The sequence below is a fragment of the Neltuma alba genome, unplaced genomic scaffold, assembly GCF_004799145.2.
Source record: "Neltuma alba isolate B1F8T4 unplaced genomic scaffold, ASM479914v2 tig00010875_pilon, whole genome shotgun sequence".
Taxonomy (NCBI): domain Eukaryota; kingdom Viridiplantae; phylum Streptophyta; class Magnoliopsida; order Fabales; family Fabaceae; genus Neltuma; species Neltuma alba.
The window spans coordinates 602,266-629,556 of NW_021635666.1; the positions used below are offsets into that span (position 1 = coordinate 602,266).

The following is a 27,291-nucleotide window of genomic DNA, read 5'->3' on the forward strand; positions in this document are numbered from 1 at the left end:
GCTTTTAAAGTCCTTTGAGTCTGAGTCATATAAACATCAAATATATCTGAAATTACTATGACGTCTCAAGGGTAAAAAAAAAAGAAGGGAAAATTAATGAGAAGGAACTAAAAAAATTAGTATTTATTAAGAGGGATCTTAAAAATTGTAATTAATTTGAAGTACCAAAAATTAAAATATGAATTTACAATTACGAAATTATCCCTAGTCAAATCCTTATATTATCTCCAACACCCATCTTAATATTTGACTGTTAGTTGTCAATTGAAATATAAATTTATAATTACTAAATTGCTCCCATTTAAAATTAAAAACTGAACACATCAATTAACCAAAAAAAAAATAAAGTCCTATTTTTCAACCATTTATATCAACATCTACTAGCCTTTCATTCCAATATGGTTGGAAAAATTTTTGGCTTGCACGACTGCGATTTTGCCTTTCATTCTGATGTGGTTGGAAAAATTATTAGTGAAGCTTAAGTTACGAAGCGGTAGTATTTACCTGATTTTCATATTTTTATTAATAGCAAGAACTATATTTTTATTCATATGAGAAGCTTTGTATAGGTAGCATGATTGTGTTCATATGTATATATAGTTGGGATTGAATGAAGGTACAAATATATACTTTTATATTCATCCAAGAAGTCTTTATATTAGATGCTTTTAATCAAATATTAGCGAACCAGGATGCTAAAGAATTAAAATTTAAGTAATTATAACTCCTCATTAACTTAATAAGGAAATTTGAACAATATTATTGCATTATTAAGGAAAGTTGAACCAAATATTATGACATCAAACTGATGCTCAAAGGTTATAGGTTTCAAAGATACATGGTTAATATCAAGTAAATCAAGCAACTAAGAAAACATTAAAAAGTTAAAAGTTCACTTTAGCAAAGCATATATCCTATGAGCGATCCAAAACCTTGTCTTTTACATTGTCTCCATCACCACAAAACTCAATTTGAACTTGGATATATAATTGCACAAAATGGCGTGAGCAGATCAAATAACTTATCATAATGCAAACTAGAATATCTATGCACATATTGCACAATAATATTGACTTCAATCAAGAGCCTATGTTATTAATGAACTAAATATCTATCATATTCGCCTGAATTCTATGACACTACCTATCTTATTATCACTATTAGTTCGTATTCATCCAAATTTGTATACAATATATTGTAATAAAATTGGGTGCAAAACATATACATATAAATAGTGTAAGTATATTACTAATGTTTACAGTTCAGGGATTGAACATTGGGATAGAGGCCACAAGAAAATAAGAAAACATTCGATACAAACAAATTAAAGGAGGGAAAATAATACTCAGAATACATGTACTGTCCAATAAATAGTTGATTCCTTTTAATTTGTTTTCTTTGTTCTAGATTTACAAGAAGACAATTGCCATTGATAGAAACTTTGTGTGCATCAAAAAAAGATACGCTGAGAGAGAGAGAGAGAGAGAGAGAGAGAAAGAAATCAAGTTCAATTGATAACTAACCATCAAATTGAGATAGGAAGGTGTTGGAGATAATATAGGGATTTGACAAGAGATAATTTGGTAATTGTAAACTTTTATTTTAATCTTTGGTCTTCCAAATTAATTACAATTTTTAAGATCCCTCTTAATAAATACTAATTTTTTTAGGTCCTTCTCCCTAATTTTCCCAAAAAAAACTACCGAAAAACTTCTAATTACAAGTAAGAAGTTGTCATTGCTGTAAATTTCCAAATAACATGAGCGATCATTACTTTTGAAGTCTGTAGTGTCTCAATCATATACTATAAAGTCTTAAGAAAACAAAATAATTATAAAAAAAAATCTTAATTAGAAGTGAAAAATTGTCATCGCCGCAAATTCCTACATAGCAAACATTACTTTTGAAATCTGAGTTTCAATCATATAAACATCAAATATCTCTGAAATTAAAGTATTGGTCCAAAATAGATAAACCAACAATATCATATAAGATATCCATGAATTACTTTTTCATCTCTTATTCCAAATGATAATAATAATGATACTGGAACTAAACAAAAATAAATTAAATAACTCCATAAAAATCTCATTGACAACTTGCTTGCCATGGTTCTTCCCACTAGCTTTACCTGGCATGTTAGTAAGATGGGTTGAGATTTTGGACAAAATATTAGGAACAACAATAAAAATTCAAGCATGCCATCATTGTTAAAGTAATGAAATACAAGCATATGATATGACGAATCATCATGTGAAAGGTAATATAATTTATAATATATATGACTGAATAATATCATAAATTCATAAAACTTAGGATTAAAATTAACCAACCTGGCTCGGAAGAGCTACTATACTCAATCCCTTGCCTATCTCATGTCATGAAGGCATCTCTTTGCTACAAGGTTCTTGTAAAAAATTAGGGCATGTTTGATTTTCCATTTTCAGAACATCTTTTTTGCTTTTAAAAAATAACAAAAATTGAAAATGCGTTTTTAGTTGTGGAGAACGTTGTATTTTCATTAAGAACAATTATGCAAATACAGAAAATTATTCTTAACTATTTTAGATGTTTTTCAAATCTTTTCTTTTCAAAACTTGTTCTCAAAATTTACTTTATATAATTGTTTTGAGAACATAAAAATAGAGAATAGAATCAAACAAGCCCTTAGTTTTTGTGACATTCGTTTTCTCAAAATTGATGCTTATGGAATCATGTCTCAGATTTTGTCCTTTATTATTTTTTTTTTGGATCATGAGCATGTCTAAGAATTTTGTACAAGGTATGTTGATACATTATTACAAATAGAGAATATTTGGTGGTTAGTTTATCCTATAAATAATGGTTATGAAATGTCATTTATACACTTGTCATTATAGAGGCACTTTTTATTCGATGGTTATTTAAGTATGATATAATCTCAAAAAGTAAAATTTGACGGTTAAAAGCAATCCCTCAAATAAGTCATATCCAAGTATGATATAATCTTAGGCTGGGGCAAGTTATCCTTCGACTCATTTGAGCAGCCCAACAGACTTGATCATTTGAGTTGTGTTTTTGAATGTCTTATCTTGAGGACTTTCATGCTTGGTTTATATTATTTGGATACATCAATTTTTTGTATTATAAAGATTGATCTATTTAAGTTTTCTTGATTAATCCAAGTCACTTATTCTTAACTGCAGATTTTACTTATGATACTCTAAACTTCACTGAGGTATCTTAAAGATTTCTCTATTGTCATCATACCAAACTTGTAGATCTCAAGTGTCTCTATCCGGGAAATTTTATATGGTTTTTCTATCCTAGCATTCTGCAGATAAAATTCATTATCTAATAAAAACAATAAAAATCTATAGAAAAATCGTTTTAATTTAGTCTCAAAACTTATATTTTCATATTACTCCTTGGTTATTTTAAAATTATTTTCTAATTTTTAGCAGGTATACATTTGTTGAAGTAGGAAAATTACTTTCTAAAATTATTTCCTAGCGAGGTTGCGGATCAAGTGAGAAAAAGAAATGCACAGCCTTCACCGTAATAGAAATAGGAAACTTTCCTATCTTGCTCCTAAATCTAATGCACAATCTTTCCCCTTTTTGGAGTATTTTTGGCCCCCACTCTCATCTTTTTCCTCAATCAAAGTCGTCCAAATGCCTATGGAAACCCTACGAAACTAAAACAAAAGATGACATTCTCCAAGTCTTGTTCCACAAGCAACAATTTGATTACTCACTCACTAAATCCTAGAAGGACGTAATCTCAACAATTCAACTGCATCAAATTCTTCTACCACTAGGGAGTTTCAAGATCTTAATCTCAACAACATTGTTGCTGCCTTGGCCAAGAATCCAACGAGTTTCCATCCACAACAGACTTGCCAACCTCTCGTACTCTTGGGATGAGGAGAAGATAGGGTTTAAGTTCTGAAACTTCAAAAGAGAGCTGAACTTTCTAGTCTTTCAACTTTGATTCTTCTTTGTATTTTCAGTTAAGGTGCAAATCTATCAATAAATTATTTCTTTATGTGCGTCTAATACTATAAATTTTTCTTAAGTGTAGGAGTATATATGAAATTTGTAAAAAGGTACAAAATGCCATGGCCTTTAAGTCAACTAACATTGATTGCTTAACAAACATATATGTCAAGAAAGCAGTACAAAAATACAGTTTTTAAAATTGGGCAAAAACACCACAATTGTTGAAAATATCATGTATTTTTACACCATTTCAAAAATTCATGTGCATTTTTATACTATTTTTTTGATTGACAAGTTTATTAACTGGTCAACGTTAGTTGACTTCAAGGTTGTAGTATTTTTGTGTGATTTTGAAAACCTGTACTTTTGTATCCAAGAAAAATTTATGGTATATTGTATCCCAAAATAATTCAAAAGTAAATTTGCATCTTAATCCTTCTATTTTTCTAGCTATTAGATCCAAGGATTGGATTTACAAAGTTTGATTCATTGGTATTTGATTAAGAACATTGTTATGACTTGTCATTGATTTTTCTTAGAGGGTGTTTGGGTAAGAACAAAACCATGGTTTTACAGTATACGAAACAAATATGTAGAGGAGTTTATCTCAATTTGTGAAAAAGTACTTCTGAAAAGCGATTATGAAATTACACAAACACCCCCTTAATGTTGGGTTAGTACTTTCATTAATACATCTTTTGAATCCTTACCTCATTAATATATTTTTCTTAATAATTATGTTAACTACTTTTGTAATGGTTTTAACAAGTCATAATCAATCAAAATTACCTATTTATTATTTTAAAATTTAACAGGTATTTTTTTTAATTATTTTTCCTTTTTTTAAAAATGTGATATTAAACACGAAAATAAATAAACTTGATCTGAAAAATCCAAAAAGAAATTACCCGCAGAGAGGTAGAGATGAATAGTAGCATAGTCAATCTACTAAACCATCAAATGTTATATTATTCATCATAAAATATTACATATCAATTTTATTTGATGAATCACGATACAAAATTGGTAATACCAATTTTTCCTTCCCCCCAGCAAAAATAATGGTATAGGTACCCACAAAATGAACAGGAAAAGAGAGAAGAAAACCGCTTCTCTCTTCTAAGGCCTTTGGAACCTCCAAAATAATTCATCCTTAAAATCCCGGCAAAACTGTAAGATCTGCTATTCCTTTAGGGAGTTCAGCAATTGCTTTAAGCATAGCTAGCCTGTTCCTTCTGATTTTATCATCATCCTACATGATGGCGTATGAAATTAGGGATTTATCATGTATTTCCGAAAATATTTTACCATTATCCAACAGAAAACTAGAAGTATAAATGGCTGTCCATTTCAGACTGCAAGATTGTCACTAGAATTCGACATAAGCAGCCAAAAAAAACAAAAAGAACCATGTCAAAATGTGATTAAAAAGGACAAAGAACGGACTATTCAGAGACAAGGAATCAGAAATTTAAGATACCAATATATCAAAATATTACATAAAAATAAAAACAGGGAGGCACTCTTATTTGTTGATGTAATTGTTTCTTTTCCTCAGACTACAAATTATAAAAATTGAATAAATAGATAAGTCACAGGGTAAAATGCACAGGGTTGAGACCGGTTAATATTATAAGAGCTTAAATGCTGAGTTCTGATGACCCCAACTATAGTAGGAACGTTATTTCTCGACTAAGTTTGTGTTCGGTCCCTTTCTTTTAATCCCACAGGAAAGTTTATTAAAACAATTGCCAAGCATTGACAACCAGAAGTGCTATAAGACGGTTCTTCAACTGAACTGGGTATTATAAATGTCATGATATATCTAAGAGCAAAGCTAACGTACCACCATCACAAAGACATGGTTGAAGAAATCCTCAAGTGGCTGTATCAATTCAGATGAAACTTCAAAAAATTTATCAATCTCAAGACCTGTACAGTGAAGGAAACTCCAATATTAAGGTTGATCAAAAGATATGTATGGCAAATTCCCATTTCCAGGGAGGAACAAAAAAACTAGTTATATGAAAACAATAGAAAACCAGTCAGAGAAACAAAACTATTCTAGCAAACACGTATGGAAATGATATTATCAAACATCAATAACACCTGGATCAATTCTTTTCTTAACAGACAAGAAAGTGCTCCATAAACTCCTCTCTTCTTCTGTTTCAAAGGCAGCTTCATCCACCTAATCAAATGGTTTTTAAGCAGTGAGATATACCAATATTATCAGAAGACATGCAATTGAAAAATGATCGCGATTCCATCATTATTTAGCATCACTTGTATGATAAACAGTTATGAACTAAATGAGTATATACTTAACAATCAGCGCTCAAAATGCATCTAATAAACTAAATAATGTGATTCATTTGCGATAATCATCGGAACATTTACAGAATTAGATTGAATCCTTTCATCATTTATGGTTGAACTGTTAAAATATCACTCCCAAATCAAACCTTCCAAGGAGAAAATTTAATGCATCATTCATTTTTCCTATTGCGCTTAACATAGTCCTTACGATTATCAACCAGATCTTTATGGTTAAATTTACCCAGGACGTTATTTTGTGATGAGAATGAGTAAGGATACGACTTGAACAGCATTGTATTGATGCCTTCCTATATGGCACAGGATATTGATGCCTTCCTATATGGCAGAGGATTTGTTGGGACATCTATATACACACACATATAATAGTTGGTCCGCACAGCCGGGAAGATTGGCAAGCTAAAATGCAAAAGCAGTAAGACTAACTGAATTGTATCTTCTTGCTAGAGTCTAAAAGAAACGAAAAATCTACAAAGCAAATAGTCCGGTCTATTGAACTAATAAATTATCTCTGGAGTCTTCTAAAGTCTTTACAATAATGGATAGCTAAATAATTACGGGAAAAAAAACCGATATTGAGGGAATTATGCCTTAATTCTTGTCTGATGGTTTGTGCCCTTAGAAACATTAACTTCCAGCAAACATTAAATTATTTCATATTTTAATTAGAAGTTCCTAGATGGAGCTACTTTAACTTTATGTCTTACATAGAAGATATTACTATGTACTCTATTTCAAATCATGTGAACAATCATTAGCATTACTAGGGTATATACCAGCATTTATATCTAGTCATTTGAGAGTCTCTTTCATTAGTTTCTTTAGTTTCAATAGCAGAAAAAATCGAATTCTCTACCATCTCTGCGTATCATTTATCCCCATGAAATACCGAACAAAATAGACGACATCAAATCCCTAAAATTTAATTGTAATTTAGCTTCCTCTAAGAATCCACTAATTATTGGTAAAAACCTTAATATGAACTTCTTCCTTTCCACGGACAATTCTTGTGGGCCGAGAATATGCTTCAACAACTTTTGAGAAAAGCTCGCCTCTTGATAGTTCTTCCATCTACAACAACCATTGTTAGCCATCAACATGAGAAAGTAGATTAATAAAAAAACAAAGATAATCCATTTTATGGAGGAACCAAGTACCAGGACAAGAGATAGTTAAGATCCTAAACTAATGTTCTCCAACAAATCAAGGAGTCAGCTTGTTTTTACAGTATTCCACTCACCATAAGGGGTACCAATGCAGCGATCAGTCTACCAAAAGAAGTTACATCTCAATAGACGTAACATTCATTGAACAAATACTTTTCTATCCCAAAATTGACTTGGGACCAGCATACAGTCAGGGAAAAAAATAAGTGGAGCAAAAAGGGAGCCTAGAGTTTACTTTATGCATCTTAGAAAGATAGAGCATTGCCAAAATGACCAAGAACCATTAGGTATTTCTGATTCCGAATTCTCAAATGAATTGAATTTAGCTATTGATCATAATCTTCCTACTCAAAATTCTATTCCATGGTTTTTGTCCTATGAGAAGCTATCTAAAAGGCTTCAAAGCTATAAGGTCTTCAATACAACTATAAACAGCATTCAAATTCCACGTTGCATGGCGAAGGCTCCTAAATATCCCAAGCAGAGAGATGGATTGAATGAAGAATAGCATGTGTTGCAAAATAATGGTATTTATTAGGAGATGTCTTGTAAATTACAAGGCAAGCAACTGGTAATTTGCAAGTGGGAGTTTAATGTAATGCGCAAGGCAATTAAAAGCATTGATAATTAGAACGCAATTTTTCACATGAAACAATGGAATTGACTTTCACGAGACTTTTGAACATATGGCTGAGCTCAGCGAGACCTAAACAAATTTTTTCTTTTTAATATATAAGTAGAGATCTTGAACCTTACATGGTAGTTCCTCCAAGGCTAAAGTTAACTAAATATGATATTCCAGTGTGCATACTTAGAAAATCGAATCTCTCTATGAGCTCAAATAATCTCCACAAGCCCAGCTTGAGAGGCTCACTAGACAATAAAGAAGCGAGGCTATTCGCACAGGACCATACTTTGTCCATGAAGTCTTCAACCAATAAGATGACTATTTTGATAGCTAATGCAAACGATATAACCATCGCAAGAAATGATGATAATGAGATAGCTCATTTGAAGAGTGTATTCGGGGAAAAAAAGAAAAAAAATCCGGCAGTCACTCTGTCTCTGTCTGGTAGAGGAAGAGTACTATCCTAGAAGACTGATTTACCAAAACAGGTTAGCATGAAGTGATCTAAGCTAGCCAATATTCCAGTAAACCTTACTCCTAATGTTGGTTCAAAGGGATATTCAACACTTGTTGACAGAAAGCTGCATCAAGCATTAGTGAGTATGCTGATATATCTTTCCCACAGCAGCTGGATACCAGCTTTGCTGTTAGTCCTCCTCGCCCCCCCCCCCTCTCTCCTTCCTTTGATGCAACAGACACCAGATGCAAACCACCAAAAAAAAGAAAAAAGAAAAAAAAAAGAGATGCTCAGAAGAGATTAATATGATAGAACCCTAAAATCTCATTTACTACCAGCCCTAATTCAACTTACCTTGTATGCTGATTTTGCTGCTAGACAAGGCAAGTTTGCCCGTTCAGCAAGGATGGAACGAACTACTTCTGCACTTACTCCCTTGTCAACCTGTCACAAAAATATGATATAATGGTAAAACTCACCTCGCCATTGCGTCAGAATATATTCTATCTGAAACATAACAGAAAGACCTAATGCACTGAAGCAGAAAAAAAGGCACATGTTTTCTAACCATCAGTGTGATAGAGAACTGTAGAAGTGTTTGAAAAGCATTTTATCTGGCCATACTGAAATAATATGAGCAAGCCGCATATACTTATTTCTTAATCAGCCAAAGCAAAGTACACATATAGGGGAATAAAGGGAGAGTGTGAGATTGCATCCAATCTCGTCAAAATGGAAAAAGTACAAAAATAATTAATCCTAAAATCTGAGAGATGATGAAATGATCATATAAAAGCATATACTCCTCCGGTCCTTAATATAGGACCCAATTGTTGAGTTGATTTTGGTCCTAAATATAAGACCCATTTATCATATTTATCAATTTTCTCTAAATTACCCCTATGGATACTCTATCAACCATAATCAAGTAGAAGATAGAGAGGAGTATTAAGAAAGATGATTATGGTATTTTAGGAAAAACATGTCACAATTTTTATAATTAACTAACTTACCTAACTTCCTTAATCTAATCAAATTAGGTAAATGGGTCCTATATTAAGGACCGGAGGAGTACAAGGATAATTCTACTAATGAAAGGAATACTAGGGTTATATTGTTATGGGCCCAAGAGGAAAACACCACTCCACCACCCCCCCTCAAACTGATGAATAGATGTTGATCATTCCCAACATGCTTTTGATTTATAACTTCTTGATAGTACGAGACCTTGCCATCACATTTGCAATTTATGCTCCAGATGAGATATAGGAAATGTCAATCACTTTCATCTCCATCTTCTCCTTGAAAAACTGTCTATCAGTCTCATATGCTTAGTGTGATCATATTGTATAAGATTATCTGTGATACCAATAGCAACATTACTGTTAATCCAAAGATTTATTGCTCAAACCACTTCAACTCCTAGAATATTCCACAAGCTATTGTTCTAAATTCAGACGTCACCAACTAGCCAACCCCTACAGTCCAACCATTATCTGCTGCAGCATGTGCCACCACGGTCGAAGTTCTCTAGCCACTTTTATCACCAAAAAAGGAAAAAAGAAAGGTTCTCTACCCACTTTCTTGTCACTGGTGTGTGAGGTCACATTCGTTGCATTTCTCACCACATTTGCTTCAACGTGATCTTAGAGCTCCTTTGTGTGTAGCTGGGGCGCGTTTGTCCCACACTATGTTGTGCCTCTCATAGTTCTTCCTCGTACTATAATAAAGTTGTCACACCATATCTTCAGATCCAACAATAATGACCTTAGAGCTTGCAAAATGAAGTGTCTTTTCTTAGGCCTTTTGTGGAACTCCCATCATTACCTTTGTCAATATTATGAGATCAATACTACTCTATGGGGGCAGTGAGATCCAGTTTGCTCACCCTTGGGCCATGGCCGCAGTATCTCCCTTGTGTAATTAAATAGGGATGCAGTGCATGCTTCAGATCAATGAAATACAGAGTATTTTTCCTCAAAAGTTCCACATTTAATAATTAATGATAATATGAGAGATAAAGTATTAAACATCAAGCAAATAACTATTTTTATGAACGCACATACCAGGTACTGCTCCAATCTCCGAGTAACGAATTGATGCACCTAAAGGTAATATCATCATAATCAGATTTTGGTAAAACACAAAGTGTGAAAGCATCAACAAAGACCAAGGTCTGAAATTGAAATCTTGCACTGCCAGTGTGTATGTGTGATATATACATAAAATGTTATGAAAAATTTTAATTAAAAAAAGCTTCATTTTTTTTTTTCATTGTAAATGTATGAAAGAGCATAATCAAATCTATACCCTGAAGTCTCGTTTCCCTTGCTTTCACTCGTGTGATGGAATACAAATAATAATAAGTCGGCCTGATTTATTAACAGCCAATTGTAAATTATTAAGCAAAAAATTCATAAGAGCAAAAGCGTGAAGGGAAAAGTGTATGAATTTTTTCTTTTCCCTTTTTTTGGGGTGGCTACAGGTTTAAAACTTCCATCACTGTAGACTGTAGAGCTATACATAGGGAGATCAAAATATAATACAATAAAGTCAAAATAGTTACACAAATATAAGGAAAAAAGAGCATAGAACTGGTTTATCTATAATAAAGAATAGAGGACTTCCATCTTACATCATCAATTACACAAGGATCAACTTTAATGGGTTGGACATTTGCTGCTAGTTCCAGAGCCAGTTTAAAATGTAGGTTTTTATTCTTTTCCACCAACAACTGTACCTGAATTAAATAATAGAAAGCAGCACATTAGTACAAGTATTTGGATTTCAAAAACTTACAAAGTATACATATAATGATAAACTTACAAGACCATATGAGATTCTCCGCAGGCCAAATGGGTCATTTGCGGAACTAGGTTGACAACCAGCAGCAAATAAACCAACCAGGCTATCTAATCTGCAGGACAACAATCACATCAAGCAAGGTGCAGAACAAAGGATATGACAGATTCACCAAACAACAACGCACATATATAACACAATATATATCTATATATTGCTTCTGCAAAGGTCAGGAATAAACAAGCACAAATACTACTTTAAAAGAAAATTCCCCTTGTGATACTAGGATTCTCAACTTGCATGCACATTAATGGAACCACCATTTATTTCTTACATGTCAGTCCTAGTTCCTAAACCTAATGGTCACTGTCAATCTGAAACCAAAAAAATAAAAATAAAAAGAATACAACCAATGGAGGCAAAAGGCCAAAGCAAGCGAATAATCACAGGAAAATTCAAGGCATTCATTTTAAGATTATTAGATCTTTAACTACTTGAAGATCAATTGTGAAGCGTCTATAAGAAAAGCATGGCATATGTGCCACCCATTTGTTGTGGCAGAAACAAGTTTCTACCTCTTGTAATGTGAATCATCACTGAAAACAGACAACAAAGATTGACACTAAAATTTTCACCTATCAGCAATTGCCAAAACTATTCCAGCATCACTTTTGGGAAGAATATCACCAGAAAATCTAGGAAGGGTGATCTCAAACAGGGCATCAGCAACCTGCAAGGTACAGGGCAACAAGTTATGAACAAAAATAATTGTAGTTGACATACACATATGCTAGGAAGACAAAATATACAATTGACTGGCATGGAGACACGGATGTAAATGCAACTCTTAATGTTACCAAATAGAATAGTAAGAAAGCCTTCACCAAAAAAACAACCTGCTCTGAGTATCCATCTTCAAGAGCATAGTGACGCCCCATAATTCCAGAAAGCGATGTAAATTCAGTGACAACGGCAGTGACCAGATCAGACATAGCAAGTGATGCTGCTTCCTGAACAATTAGATGCACGCCCTCACTGATTTCCAAGAATGAACACAGTTTATCAACTATGTTTTCGACACGAGTCATCTTATCCAGCATGGTTCCAAGTTTCTCCTGTTTATTGTATTGGGTGTTAGGAAGAGAGACTATTACAGATTATGCACTATATCTCCAAGAACTACCATATATTAGTGACAACTAATATTCACGTAAACAGCATCCATTCTTAGCTTTCAATACAATCTTGAATACACCTCCACATATAATGCTCTTTAGGCTTGAAGTGGCACAAACCACAACCCATCAGATATTGTGCTGAAACAAATTTAGTTACGAACAAAAAAGGAAGAAACAAACTTTAGGCCTAGATCCCTACATATAGACTCCAATACTGTCATCCCTAACACCAGAAGCGGCAAACCATGCTTCTGAAGGAAAAAGAGAAGAATGGAAATCGAACCCCAAAACACTTAACTGGCCACTATTCTCAAACTATCAGCAATGAAGCCAACAAACTCAAACCTAATGCCAAGAGAAGGCAAGTCTGACACAGATAGTATGGGGGGAAAAAAAAGAAGAAAGAAATCTAACTTGTTATAAAAAATCAATTCAAACAATAATTTCAGTGCTTGGCATTCAAATTATCCTCAATGAAATAACCAAACCATGACTATATGAGCAAGCAATCATTATTATATTCCCAACAACATTAACCATATGTGCTTTTTCCTCGCAAGTTATGTATGTCCAGGCACAAGTGAGCTTCATCCAATGAGTCATGCAAGGCCTAGTGAAGAGCCCTAGAGCTCAAGATCAATGATAGCATCAATGTATGGTGGAGAAAACCATTCCTGAAGCGAATATTAACTTCCATACTGTACTATGTGTATTATTTAGCAGCATTTTGATAGCATTTGGTGTTTCATTTTATTTACTCTCGCAAAAATTATCTCTTTATATCACAAGTGTTTTTTCAGGTTGTAACACTTTTTCTTTTCACCTTATATTTCAGTCAAGATAAGCTAGTTTTAATTTAACATTGACATTAGATATCTTCTTGGGATTTTAGACATTGCAACTTAGCCTTCCAAACCTCATGTGTACTCCGAATATTCAGATTCCAACGAATAAATCAGATCATCATTAAACTCTAATGCCCCATTTGGTAGTATGGAACCGAGGCTGAAGAAGTGGAATTGGAACCAGAACCATATATTTGGAGCGTTTGGTAGCTGGGAACCCCCTTCTTATTGGAACCTGCTTCCATAAGAAAACGATGGAAATGGAAGTGGGTTCCATACCCCTACCATGGAACCCGTCTTAGTTCCATGGAACTCAAAAATGGTGACCATTTTGGCCTCCCACAGATCTGACAATGACAGTAAACAAGGATGACGACAAGGCAGAGGACAGCATGAGGACAGTGGGGTAGGCAATAGCAGAAGACACAGGCAATGACGGACGGCACCTTGCTCTTTAATCTGCAGTTTTTGTGACAGAGATAGTGTCTTCCCTCTTTGGTCTGGTGATTTGCCAACAACTGACAGCATCTCTCACTTTGATCTGGAAGCTTTATGCTGCCTCTCCCTTTCCTCTTCAATCTACGATTTCTGCTACACTATTCTCCCTGTTCAATGCGATTTCTGTATCTCCATTTTCTCCATTCGATTCTTTTGTCTTTCTTTGTTAATGGCATTCATTGCTACCTCCATTTTTTGTCATTCGATCCCTTTTGTCTTTCTTTTGTTAATGGGTGTTTCTACATCTTGATATTTTGTTCGTTGATGTTGTTGTTGACGGGTGGTGGTTGCTGGTAGCTTTTGTGGAGGTTGATGTGTGATTGTGTTTTTTGGGTGGAGGCTTGGATTTTTGGGGAAGGGTATATTGGTCTTTTCGTATTTAAAATTAACATATTAATTAAAAATTATGCCATACTTCTATGGTCATACCAAACACACTTTTAAACCCACTTCCTCTTCCACTTCCACTTCTACTTTCATCAAAAACTCTTCCATTGTATCAAACAGGGCATAAAATTCTTCAAGATATGAGCTGGGGTTTCTTTAATTGCCTACTTAACAATATGATTCTACATTTTTCTCACTTAACAATCCATATTAGCTTCTTTCAGTAATAAGTTCATTAAATGTAATTTGTTAGCACATGATTGAACCAGGGGAGCAGGGGAGATAACATGTCAGCCCGAGGATCCCGTAAAATGTTGTTGGGAATTACTGAGTCAATCCCATTATTGAATATGTCTGTTGCATTGAAGGGCTATGTAATAAAGCCATTTCTAATGGATAGTTAAGTAACTTACACACGTATTTTCTAAAATCTTTTACACTGATGTCATCTGAAGATTGATTTTACCCATGTTTTGATTTTAATATGAACTATAAACTTATGAGAAAATTGTTTGTCCGCTTGAGAAGAAAATACTTTCTTGAACTTTCAAATTAAGAGCCAAGATATTAGATCTCCTATTCATTCCCTACGGGTTGTTTGAAGTCTTGAGCAACTTACATGAAAGAGAATATTCTTCAGTTGATTTCGAAATTCTGAAAATCTTTTATGTCTGTCCATCTCATAGAAGAATTTGGCATCTTCATAGCGAGCCCTGAAAATGTGTACAATATGACAGGTTAAAAGTGGATGGAGTAGAGTCTTTATAAATGAACATAATGACTTGAGATGTTAAAACAAACAACATTATGCAAATAAGAGATTGGTTCTGAAGAACAAGCAATGGATGCAAAATATTTTAGCTTTTTTTTGTTCTTAAAAAAGCACATAATTGAATATGCACACATGTCCAGGGCCCACAGCCTATATCTCAAACATACTAAACAAAAACAATCTATTATTACGAGTACAAAGAGCATTACAATGAACGTAGTCATTAATACTTATGATATGGATATAGACTGTAAAATGCACATCGTTCAAATAATTGTATTAGAATACGTAAATTTTTGAAGTACTATATAACATTGGTTAATTGACAGATGAATACCTAAGCACAGCCTCATTTCCTCTCCTTACAACAGCTTCATTGATTGCTCCATTTGCAACCTAACAAAGATTTCATGTCACTTTACAGATGAAAAATTGACCATTCAATCGTCCTAGAAGATTAGGTATTTAACCAGAACTCACAGCAATAAAGTATGGCAACAATCCTCCGTTATCATCACATACAGCAAAATACTTTTGGTGCTTTTGCATAACCTGCAGGAGATGTACATAGTAATTATTTATCATTTTCATAAGTCCTCAAAACTTGGAAGCTTGCATAGAATGGTATCAATTTTTCCATTAATGAACAATTGAACATCCTGTCCGTTTCAAAATGAGGTTTCTGGCAATGCTCAAGATTAGCTAAGCACAAACCTTGTGAAATGATATGCCATATGACAAGGGATTGAGATTGGGTGCTCATCAATCTGGATTATTTCAACTAAAACAGGATGTTCCAGATTTAATGTTAATTTACTTTTAATTTTAAAAAATGCACAATCAACAATTAGAAATAAAATAATGTTCTAATTTTTACAGTTAAAAAAAAAAAAAAAGAATGTACGACAATAACAACTTTATCCCATTAGGTGAGATCAACTACATGGATCACATTATGCCAATGTACTCTATCAACAATCCACTCATTAGATAGACTATTTACTGGAAGAGTCAATTCCATAACTTATTTGAGTGCTCTTCTTGGTCATCCTCTACCTATCTTCAGAGAAATCAACACAATCTGTTTAACCCTCCTCACCAGCGTCTCCTTCAACGTTCTTTGTATATACCCAAACCACCTTAAAAGTTTTTCCACCAGCTTCTTCTGACTAAAAGCCACTCCAACTTTTCCTCATATGTGGTCATTTCAAATCTTATATCTTCCTGCATGACTACATATGCATCATTTTGCATGATTTATTATTTAATTAATTTTAGTTCCAAAAACCATAAATAGCTACCGTATGTACTTTATTAGGAGCTGAAGTACTTGTTTTCTTTCCACGTACTTGAATGACAACACGTGTGCTCTCCACGTGCCACCTGTAGTCTCAACTCCAACAATGCTTCAACATTGCCTGTAGCGTGTGACGAGGTAATATTGGCAATGGCAGGCCTCTCTGACAGCAACTTGACTTTCTCGATTTATCCCTTCAATTCTCCAAGATTGGTAACTCAGCCTTCGTTAGAGAAGTCAAGAAGACACTCTCTACGTATGCTAGGTTCCTCTATTTGTCATACCTTAGGAAGAAACTGCATTTCCTTCCCTACTTTATCTTCGAACTACAATATTTTACCCTCAGTCTTGGCTACAATATTATTATGTCATTTCAGATATTAATGAATATTCTTAATTTCCAATTTCAACACAGCAAGGTGGCAACAATTCAGGAAGTAGTAGAGGTGTTGTCAATCAGTTTATAACTACAATCCATGCCAAAAATGCCTTTGCTATAAGTTTGGTAAGTCAACATATGCATTCATTAAAGGAAATTCACTTACAAGCTGTTTATAGGATCTTGGGATACTTAAAGGGCACCATAGAAAAGGGCTTATTCATTGAAAGAGGCAAATAACCTAATGCAGAGATACAGATTGACATCTTTTTTTTTTGGGGGGGGTGCTTTAGAGGATAGAAGATCTACATCTAGGTATTGTACCCTGTATGGGGCAACCTAGTAACTTGGAGGAGCAAGAAACAAAATGTGGTGTTTAGCAGTGCTGGAGAAAGTGAGTTCAAAGCTGTGGTACATAGAATTTGTGGGGGGTTGTGGCTGCAAAACCTCCTCAAAGACCTACAGATTGAGGTGGAATTAGCCATCAAGCTCTATTATGATAGTAAGGAAGCCATAAGTATACATCATAATCCATTTCAACATGATTGAACTAAACATTTGGAAGTGGACAAACACTTCATCAATGAAGAGATTGAAAATGGAAGTGTGTCTTGTGTATGTTTCATCGGAGAAACAGATTGGTGACCTGTGATATGCTCACCACGAGACTGCCAAGAGAGAATTTTGATAAATGCACAGGCAAGTTGCACTTAATCAATATCTCTGATCCAACTTGAAAGGGTGTGTGGGAATATTCTACTCTTTATATTAATTATTTGTAGGCCTTTATTAGCATTTATTAGGCTTTATTAATCTCGATTGCCTTGATTTCCTTCCCGTCTATATATATTGGCATGTATCAATCGCCTGAGTATGAATGAAATACATGTTCCCCCCACAATTCCTCAAATAAGGTCAGGAGACATGCAAGCAAAGTAGTAGTAATCAACACATACTCTCCATGTAGCTTGTAAATTAAGATTATAAGAAAAATTTTAGAGACCAAGGCAAAAAGCAACAATCAAAATTGACTACAGACAGTTAAGAGCTCAACCCACCATAGTCAGAAGATCTTTAGGAAGCTCCAGAAAGGATTCTTTAAATTTTCCAAGCACTGGAACAGGCGCCTCAACAAGATTTACAACCTAAAATTTGGTTTAGATAGCTATTATTAGAACTCAAGATTTACACTAGAGAAAAGAGAAATTAACATCCATTACCTCATCAAGCAACCCATTTGGAATAAATATTCGACCATTTACACTTTCTGCTAGTGTGCGACATTGCTCCAATATTATACTTCTGCGCCCCTGCAAAATTGGGCAAGAAGGTTTCGCCACTTGATACACAGATATATCCATTTTTTTAAAGAAGAAAATCCCATTGCTACCTCTATTGCAACATTAATTCCAGCACTTTTAATAGCATCTGCATAAGATTCAGCGCTTTCTACCTGCAAAAGTTTAACCTTTCTGTTTGTACGATGATCAATGAAACACAAGTAACCAGGACACTTCTCTCTCTTAATATCTCACAAACAGACAAAAGTAGACACTCCATAGAGTGCAAAGAAACTGAGCCAACAAAGAAACACTTGATCTCATAAATCATAAAATACATCCAAAAGTGTATTAATTTAGCAAATCATGAAATGGGAAGCGGATACTTAGGTAAACAATGAAAAAATTATCAAGTAAAACATTTTCCAACTGACAAATACGAGTAGGCAAGCACCTGGACAACAGCTGAAGAAGTATTACGAAGACCACAAGATAAGTTTCCACTACATCATAGAAACGAACAGGTTAGGAGTTATAAATTCATCATAAATAAATAGAACTAGAAGGGACTTGAAGTAATGAGAATTCCTAAGGATTTAGATTGAACAAAGTCTCTTGGTTCATTATTTTTTATTTTATCCGTTTTATATGTCATAATGGAAGTTGCCTAGTATTTGAAAAATATCCAATCAGGGCAATTGCTCTTATGCATAACCTATCAAAAGTAATGGAAACGCTCAGAATATTTGTTAAAAGTTAGTAGTTAGTAAATGGTAGATGGTAGCATTATTGCACAAGTGTTTATAAATAACCTTGTATTCTTGCTCATTTTATATCAACACAAGCTACTCTTTCTCCATATTTCATAATGAATCTAGCTTACAGCGAATTACCAACTGAAAACACTGAAAATTGGCTAGAGAAGTCTATTCTATAACTCCCTAACTGCCCGGCTTCAGGACAGCATTATGATTAAGCTAGAGATATCAATTGGCTATAAATGAAACTCATTCTGCAAGTCATCTCGAGGCTTTCAAATGCATCCAAAGTAAATGTTTAGGAACAGAACAACACATGCAGGTGTGCTCACACAGACACAAAAGGGAAAGTGGGGACATATATACTCACATACACATATAACACGCACATATGGCTTTCGCAAAAACTTCATGAAAAGCAATCCAAATTTCAAATAAAGTTGTACACGTTATGCTAGAATGAAATCAACTTCATGTGAACATCAGTACATAAAAATAAAAAAGAATGAATGACTTTGTGACAAGACTCAGATGAAGAGGAGATGATGGAGGTGAAGTAGAAATTATCCAAAGACTCTGAACTACCTTATTAGCCCAGCAAACATAAATGGGACTACTACATCCCCATGCATGGCCAAAATCCAACGTATAGGCCTGCTGAACATTACCTACAAATAAAAAGCAAAGAAAACATAACCAACTGATTCAAATATTTCTGGGGAAACCAGCATAAATAATGATTCTGTATTAGTGATAACTTTGAGGATCAAAAGTTGTTAATTGCTTATTAGCCTTAAAAATGGTTCCTCGCTGCATTCCGTTGATTAGGGGTTGAAGGAGCTTGCCAAATGAATATGACCTGAGAAAGATGTTGAGAATCATGTTTTTCTCTCGAACACATGCTCTGATGCTATATAAGTATCAGGAACCTCAATTTATAGGCACAAAGCTAAGGAGAATTTCCAACAGTATCCTTGAAGTTCGAGAAAATGCATAATAGTGTCTTTAAGAGTTGACTTATTTACAATAGACTCAACAAAGAAATAAAATAAATGGCACAGTGATCACTTGCTGTTAGCAAAGGTTGGGCCGTGGGCCTCAAAACCCTAACCCTAATTAGTGTTGCCACCCAAAACCCTAATTAGGGTTAGTCATTGCAATTTAAATTTCAGATGTAATCTAGGATTTAGGATATTATTCTATTTTATCATTCAAACCAGTATCTTTCTGATTTTCCTAGGATTTCGGCCTATCCCTAAGATTTCGGCCTTCTACCCTCATCTAGATGAGGCTGTTGTAACCTATTTATATTCTGCTTCTTTATTCGAATGAAATCAATTAAGAACCATAAGAGTTCTTCATGGTATCAGAGCATAATGATTAGATTTGGTATGGGCCTGCCTCATGAAGGCCAAATAAACCCTAATCTAGCACCGACAAACCTATTAGTTTGGCAGCCAATGTGACCAGCAATCCTAGTGCATCCGAGACCCATCCTTTCTCTATTACCATTCATCACCTTAATGGCGAGAATTACCTATAATGGGCAGCTAGTGTGCGTCTGTTTGTCATGGGAAGAGGCAAATACGGATACCTTACTGGAGCTGCAGAACAACCAACAACCACAGACGAAAAATATGCAAAATGGGAAGCTGAAAACTCAATGGTGCAAGCATGGCTTATTAACTCTATGACTACAGAAATTAGTGCACACTTCTTTCCAACAGCATGAGAAGTGTGGGATGCAGCCAGAGATATGTTTGCTGCTGTTAAAAACAAGGCTGCCATCATTGAAATTGAACTATTTTTACATGATTTCAAGAAAGGCAACCTTTCTGTGACTCAATACTACACTGAATTGGTTGTCAAATGGCAGCAACTTGATTCCTAAGGCACATGCTTGGAAATGTGCTAGTGATGCTGCAATATATACAAAAATTAAAGAAGAAAAAAGGGTTTTCAAATTTCTTCTTGGATTAGATGCATCATTTGAAGAAGTTCGTGGGAGAATAATGGGACTTGAAGAATTGCCCTCTCTCCGTAAAGTCTTTTTCACTGTGAGAAGTGAAGAAAGCAGAAAGAAATTGGTGAGTAGCGACAATTCCAATGACACAAGCCAGCCGAGTGCCCTAATTTCCAAAGGCTCAACTCATGATGACAATAAGAAACAGAACAGATGGTGTGATTATTGCAAAAAAAAAGGTCATACAAGAGAGATTGGTTGGAAGCTGAATGGAAAACCTCCAAAGAGAGGAAAGCAAGAAGGCCGAGGATATGCAGGGTCTATTGAAGGAAAAAAGAGATCAGAATTCACCAAAGAAGAACTAGATCTACTTAGAAGATTCCTAGAGAAACATGATTCTCAAGAGAGTACAATTGCAGTTGGATATATAGCCCACACAGGTAAAACAGTACTAGCCCTTAAAGCTAAAGTGCATCATAAAAGATTGTGGATTGTAGATTCTGGAGCTATTGACCACATGACTGGAAATTCAGAATTGTTGACAGATATCAAGCCCTATCCTTTCAATATATTTGTAAAAGTGGCAGATGGGAAAGCCTTGACAGTCAAGGGACTGGGAACAACATATATAACACCTGAAATTATTTTGTATAATGTTTTCTATACCCCTGGTTTAAAATGCAGCTTGTTATCTGTGAAAACTATAACTCATAGTCAGAAATGTGGTGCTTATTTCACATCTATTGAATGCATTTTTCAGGATCTGGAGAGAAGGAAGACGATTGGCACTGCTAAGATTTTAGAAGATCTCTACTATTTGGAAGTGCAAGATGGTTTGCTGAAATCCTACTCTTGTTCAAATGCTGTGAAGTTTTCTTTATCATTGTCTACTAGATGTGAAAATAAAGAGGCACTGTTATGGCACTATAGACTAGGTCATCCCAGTTTTCATTACATGTCAAAGTCGTTCCCCCATGTTATGAATAAAAGTGATTACTCTTTCATTTGTGATATTTGTCAATGTGCAAAACAAACCAAAGCAACCTACAAACCCCATTCCCATCAATTTTCAAAACCCTTTCATCTAATTCATAGTGACATTTGGGGACCTTCTCAAATTCCCTCCTTATCCCATGCTAAATGGTTTGTTACCTTTATTGATGATCACAATTGCCTCACGTGGGTGTTCCTTATGAAAAAAAAATCTGATTTGTCTTCCATTTTTATCAAATTTCACAAGATGATTGAAACTCAGTTTCATACCCAAATTTTAACTCTTCGCAGTGATAATGGCCAAGAATATCTAAGCCAACACCTCTAAAGTTACCTCCAAGACCACGGCATAATTCACTAAACCAGCTGTGTTAATATCCCCCAGCAAAATGGAACAACAAAACGCAAAAACAGACACCTAGAAGTCACTCGAGCCCTTATGTTCACTCACCATGTTCCCAAACAATACTAGGGAGAAGCTATCCTCACAGCCGTGCATCTTATAAATAGACTACCCTCCAAAACCCTCAACTTTAAGATACCAATGGACCTTCTTGCACAAACCTACCCAAATACTTTATTGGCCACCAATCTTCCTTTGAAAGTTTTTGGATGCTTAGCCTATGTATATCACAAAGAAGGAGGCAAATTTGAAACCCGAGCCATTAAATGTCTATTTTTAGGATATTCACCATCACAAAAAGGCTACAAGTGCTACTCTCCCTCACTTCGAAAATACTTTGTCACCATGGATGTCAAATTTGTTGAGGATCAAGCATATTACACTAATTCTCCCATTCAGGGGAGAGTATGGGGGAATGGGAGCCTTTGCATCATGACCAACCTAATATTACACCAGAACCCAATACTATTGAACCTGATTCTAATTTTACAGATTCACTTCAACCTGACCCAAGCCCTCCACATCCTGAAATCACAAGCCTCACTGAACCTAAATCTGTTTCCACTCTAGAATCTAACCCAGAATCACCATCCCCTCCATCTGAACCTAGAATAGTGCCTAGCTATGCCTTGCCAAACAATATAACGGAGGAATCTGAAACTGAAACAGAGCATACTCAAGAGGAAGAAGTCACTGAAAACAGTAGGGATCTTTATGGGTCATGGCAAGGTCAAGAGTCAACCTAATCTACAGTTCCTAATGATCTCAGCTGGCCAATGGCACTTAGAAAAGGGGTAAGAGAATGTACCATGCATCCTATTAGTTATTTTGTTTCTTATGACAAGCTATCTACTTGTATGAAAAGTTTTGTGACTAAACTTGACAAGGAGACAGTTCCTTCTCATTTTGATGACGCTATCAAGGATCCAAGGTGGAAAAGTACTATTGATGAAGAGCTTAAGGCTCCAGAAAAGAATGAGACGTGGACTATAGTTCAAATACCACTTGGAAAGAAAGCTGTAGGATGTTAGTGGGTCTTTACAATAAAATACAATTCAGATGGATCTATAAACAAGTTCAAAGCCAAACTTGTTCCAAAATGATTCTCCCAAACTCAAGGTATTGATTACCAAGAAACATTTGCACCAGTGGCAAAATTGAACACTATTCAAATACTATTATCCCTAGCTGCCAACCTTGATTGGCCATTACACCAGCTAGATGTGAAAAATGCATTTCTAAATGGAGATCTTGAAGAAGTTTATATGAGGATCCCTGAAGGGCTAGTAGAATATGAAAATCTCAATAAGACTTGCAGATTATATAAGTCTCTTTATGATCTCAAGCAATCCCCAAAAGCATGGTTTGATAGATTTACAAAGGTGGTGAAGAGTTTAGGTTATATTCAATGTCAATCTGATCATACACTATTTGTCAAGCATTCAAGTATGAAAGTTGCTATTTTAATTGTGTATGTTGATGATATTGTGATAACTGGAGATGATTTTGGAGAAATAGAAAGGTTGAAAAAGACTCTAGCCACTACATTTGAGGTTAAAGACATCGGACACCTAAAGTACTTTCTTGAAATGGAAATTGCTAGATCAAAAGAAGGCATCTCTGTCTCACAAAGAAAGTACATACTTGATTTGCTCAAGGAAACAGGATTGCTTGGAGCTAAGCCTTCACCAACTCCTATGGATCCGTCTGTTGACTTAGAATTCAAGAAGGATGGTGTGGCAATTGATACAGAAAGATACAAACGACTAGTGGGTAAACTTATTTACTTGTCTCATACTAGACCTAATATAAGCTATGCAGTGGGAGTGGTTAGCCAATTCTCAGCACAACCACAGGAACATCATATGGAAGCCATTTATACAATACCCAAGTACTTAAAGATGACACCAGAAAGAGGAATTTTCTTCAAAAAAAGACATCAAGGAATATAGTGGTATATACCGATGCAGATCATGGAAGAACATGTCTTGATAGAAGATCAACAGGGGGCTACTTTACCTTTGTTTGGGGCAACCTTGTAACTTCAAGAAGCAAGAAACAAACCGTAGTCTCAAGAAGCAGTGCAGAAGCTGAACTACAAACCCTAGCTAACGATGTTTGTGAAGGCATGGGGATTATCCGAGTATTAAGAGAACTTAGATTCACTATTGATGCACTTATTAAACTATGGTTGTGACAGCATGTCGGCAATACAAATGACTCACAACCCAGTTCATCATGACAGGACTAAGCACGTGGACATTGATAGACACTTCATAAAGGAGAAGATTGAATCAAATATTATTGATCTTTCCCATATAAAAACCTCATTTCAAGTAGCTGATGTTCTTATAAAACCTTTGGAATGGCCCAAGTTTCAAAACTTCAGAGACAAGCTAGGCATACTGGATATCTACTTGCCAGCTTGAGAGAGAGTGTTAGCAAAGATTGGGCCATGGACCTCAAAACCCTAACCCTAATTAGTGCTGCCGCCCAAAACCCTGATTAGGGTTAGTTATTGCAATTTAAATTTCAGATGTAATCTAGGATTTAGGATATTATTCTGTTTTATCATTCAAACCAGTATCTTTCTGATTTTCCTTAGGAATAGGGGCCTTTTACCTTCATCTAGATAAGGCTGCTGTAACCTATTTATATTCTGCTTGTTTATTTGAATGAAATCAATTCAGAACCATAAGAGTTCTTCACTTACCACTGAAACAATTACTGTGATCACTTTCAAATATTCCAAGGAGGTTAGAAGTCATCCCTACCTGTCAGATGACGCTCCCAATAAGAAATGAAAGTAAACGCAATGATGAGGCGCCTTTTTATTTGATCTAAGGGATATGCTTTATTGTAATTTTTACTTTTCAAGGGACTTTGCCAGGAGACACAAATGAAAACGAGATTCTTTTTTTTTTTTGGCCTCTTCTTGACAATGTTAGAATTTTACAATCCATCCATAAGAGAGTTTGGAGCTTAAACTATTCATCTGAGTATCCACATATATCTTACCTTGAGTTCCTTATCTCCTCCCCCATAAAGGGAGGTTTTACTCTTAAAAACCTTGAATGGAATTCTGAAGCTCCTCCCCCAAAGAAATATCTTTTCTTTGAAAGGGATAGGCAACAGAAATGACATAAATCACCCATGTATGTCTCCTAATATTTGTACTATGAGCATGCGCAATAAATAAATCTTCTCACTTATTTTGTTTTATTATTAGTCCTTGAATAACCCATGTACACAAGCAAACATAAACTAACCATAGTATCATATCAAATCCTAGGATGTATATAACTAAAGAAATAACACAATATAAAAGAAACATATAAATATTAATTAACTAATTAATTAATAAATAATCCTAAACCTGCGCCTCTCAACACTTCCCCAGGTTAGATGTGAGCACTTCAAAGCACTCTTTAGCCATGGGAATCTCCTTCCTCATCTCCAACCCTCCATTTGGATCAAAAGAAAAGTTAGGAGGAAACAAATGGGAGAGAAAATTAGAAAGAAAACATTAACACTCCTCTTGTTTGGACTGGGAAAGAAAGAAAATGAATAAACATATGTATGACTAAAACACCCTTACCCTTATGTCAAAATATATCATGTTTAAAATAAATTAAATATCACAATAAAAACATATTAAAATTAACATCAAATAATTTAAAATTAAATTAAATTATTTGGTAAAAATTTATTTTTCATGTTATTATATTTTAATTTATCATGGGAAAGATATAATTTATCATTGGAAAAATCATGTTAATCATGCAATATGCTAACACTGAAAAATGACAAACTAAAATCGAAGTTTATTTTCATGGGCAAAATCAAGGTTTCTTGTTCTTTTTTTGTTAAAAAGAGTAATAAAAGCCTTCCAATCTTGGGTCATCTTCATATCATTGCAGCAGCAAGTAAAGCAATTCCACATGATAAATCGCAATTCATCTCAAAATCTCTCCAGACTCCACTTGAGGAGAGAAAAATTAGGAAGAAAATAGGCCGATTCATCCGATTTTGATATTATTGACCGATTTTTGCAGATATGCAGAAATCTTTCTCATTATTATAACGGATCCTCAAAAAAAAAAAAAAAAAAGAGTTTACACCCCCACCCTATTTTCTCCCCTACCTTTGTTTCCTCTTATATTTTCTATCCTATCCAAACTGGGGAAAACTCCCAGCAAATTCTTCTTCCACAAATGCGGAATAATTGAGACCAATTGGGTCTCTGTAACAGAAGCATGAGATAGAGGAACTTCTGGAAGGGTATAGGATTTCTGTGAATATCCCAAAATCACCCGTGGTATTTAACACCTGAAAGGACCTGAAATTCATCATGATCCGGTTACTAACAGGTCTTAATGGGAGAAGCACCACCAAGTCGAACCCACACAAAGTTGCACGAACAAGGTCGAATATATTCACACTAACACACGCACAGAGTCAACACTGGAAGACAAATCAAGGTACTAACTCACTGCTAATAAAGCTGTTATGTGTAGTGTTCGAAAGCAAAAGGTTTAGATTTTAATCCAAACCAAAACGGCTAATTTTAAGGTCATTAAGAATTTCTTCAATAAGGGTTTAATACGGTCAAATTTTGCAGAACTAAATTCACAAAACTGTTCTAGCTCTAGTCTTTCAATTTGTGTGCAAACAAAAGCCGCATTAACTTTTGCTGAATGATTTAAGCAGCTGCATACCTGAGAATTCCAGCGCATTGTCTTTGGAAAAGATATTTTAGCAATGGCAGCAGGCAAATCTTCAGATAAAACCTATTAACAATAGAAGGAATCATAGAGGCAGTAAGTTATCCCCTAACAAGAAATGTAACTGCGAGAAAGAAACAAGGCATCCATGATAGAATATAAGTATGATTCACACCTCAAACAGACAATTCTATCATAAATACTGGTCAAATAAATCTTGATATACATTACAGGTTAAGTTATTTAATATTCCTGCTACAAAATTTTACAAAGGATGATAACAATCATGAACAATCAAGGATAGTTATACACATTCCTATTGACATTCACATTGATCTTTTTCAAATGCTAATCAAGATTACGAGTTTTAAACTTTCAAACGACTACCCAAAAGCTATAACTAATGTTGGATTTGACAATAGCCTTGAGGAAAGGTAAGATTTA

The 27,291-nt window shown here is 34.6% G+C and overlaps 1 protein-coding gene across 1 annotated transcript in view; it reads right to left on the reverse strand.

Annotated features, from left to right (window-relative positions):
* Positions 1 to 4,912: 4,912 nt before the first annotated feature.
* LOC114759636 (glycine--tRNA ligase, chloroplastic/mitochondrial 2) overlaps positions 4,913 to 27,291 on the reverse strand; it is a 39,441-nt gene continuing 17,062 nt past the window's right edge. Inside the window, exons 18-36 of the mRNA XM_028948841.1 lie at positions 26,842 to 26,913; positions 19,350 to 19,432; positions 18,461 to 18,509; positions 18,117 to 18,179; positions 17,947 to 18,036; positions 17,785 to 17,871; positions 15,531 to 15,602; positions 15,388 to 15,446; positions 14,898 to 14,991; positions 12,267 to 12,485; positions 12,006 to 12,100; positions 11,395 to 11,485; positions 11,204 to 11,308; positions 10,635 to 10,673; positions 8,923 to 9,012; positions 7,290 to 7,388; positions 6,090 to 6,171; positions 5,827 to 5,912; positions 4,913 to 5,232 (exon numbers count right to left, since the gene is read on the reverse strand). Coding sequence (XP_028804674.1) covers positions 5,134 to 5,232; positions 5,827 to 5,912; positions 6,090 to 6,171; positions 7,290 to 7,388; positions 8,923 to 9,012; positions 10,635 to 10,673; positions 11,204 to 11,308; positions 11,395 to 11,485; positions 12,006 to 12,100; positions 12,267 to 12,485; positions 14,898 to 14,991; positions 15,388 to 15,446; positions 15,531 to 15,602; positions 17,785 to 17,871; positions 17,947 to 18,036; positions 18,117 to 18,179; positions 18,461 to 18,509; positions 19,350 to 19,432; positions 26,842 to 26,913 — 1,674 coding nt within the window. The 3' untranslated portion in view covers positions 4,913 to 5,133. The remainder of the gene's footprint in view (positions 5,233 to 5,826; positions 5,913 to 6,089; positions 6,172 to 7,289; positions 7,389 to 8,922; positions 9,013 to 10,634; positions 10,674 to 11,203; positions 11,309 to 11,394; positions 11,486 to 12,005; positions 12,101 to 12,266; positions 12,486 to 14,897; positions 14,992 to 15,387; positions 15,447 to 15,530; positions 15,603 to 17,784; positions 17,872 to 17,946; positions 18,037 to 18,116; positions 18,180 to 18,460; positions 18,510 to 19,349; positions 19,433 to 26,841; positions 26,914 to 27,291) is intronic.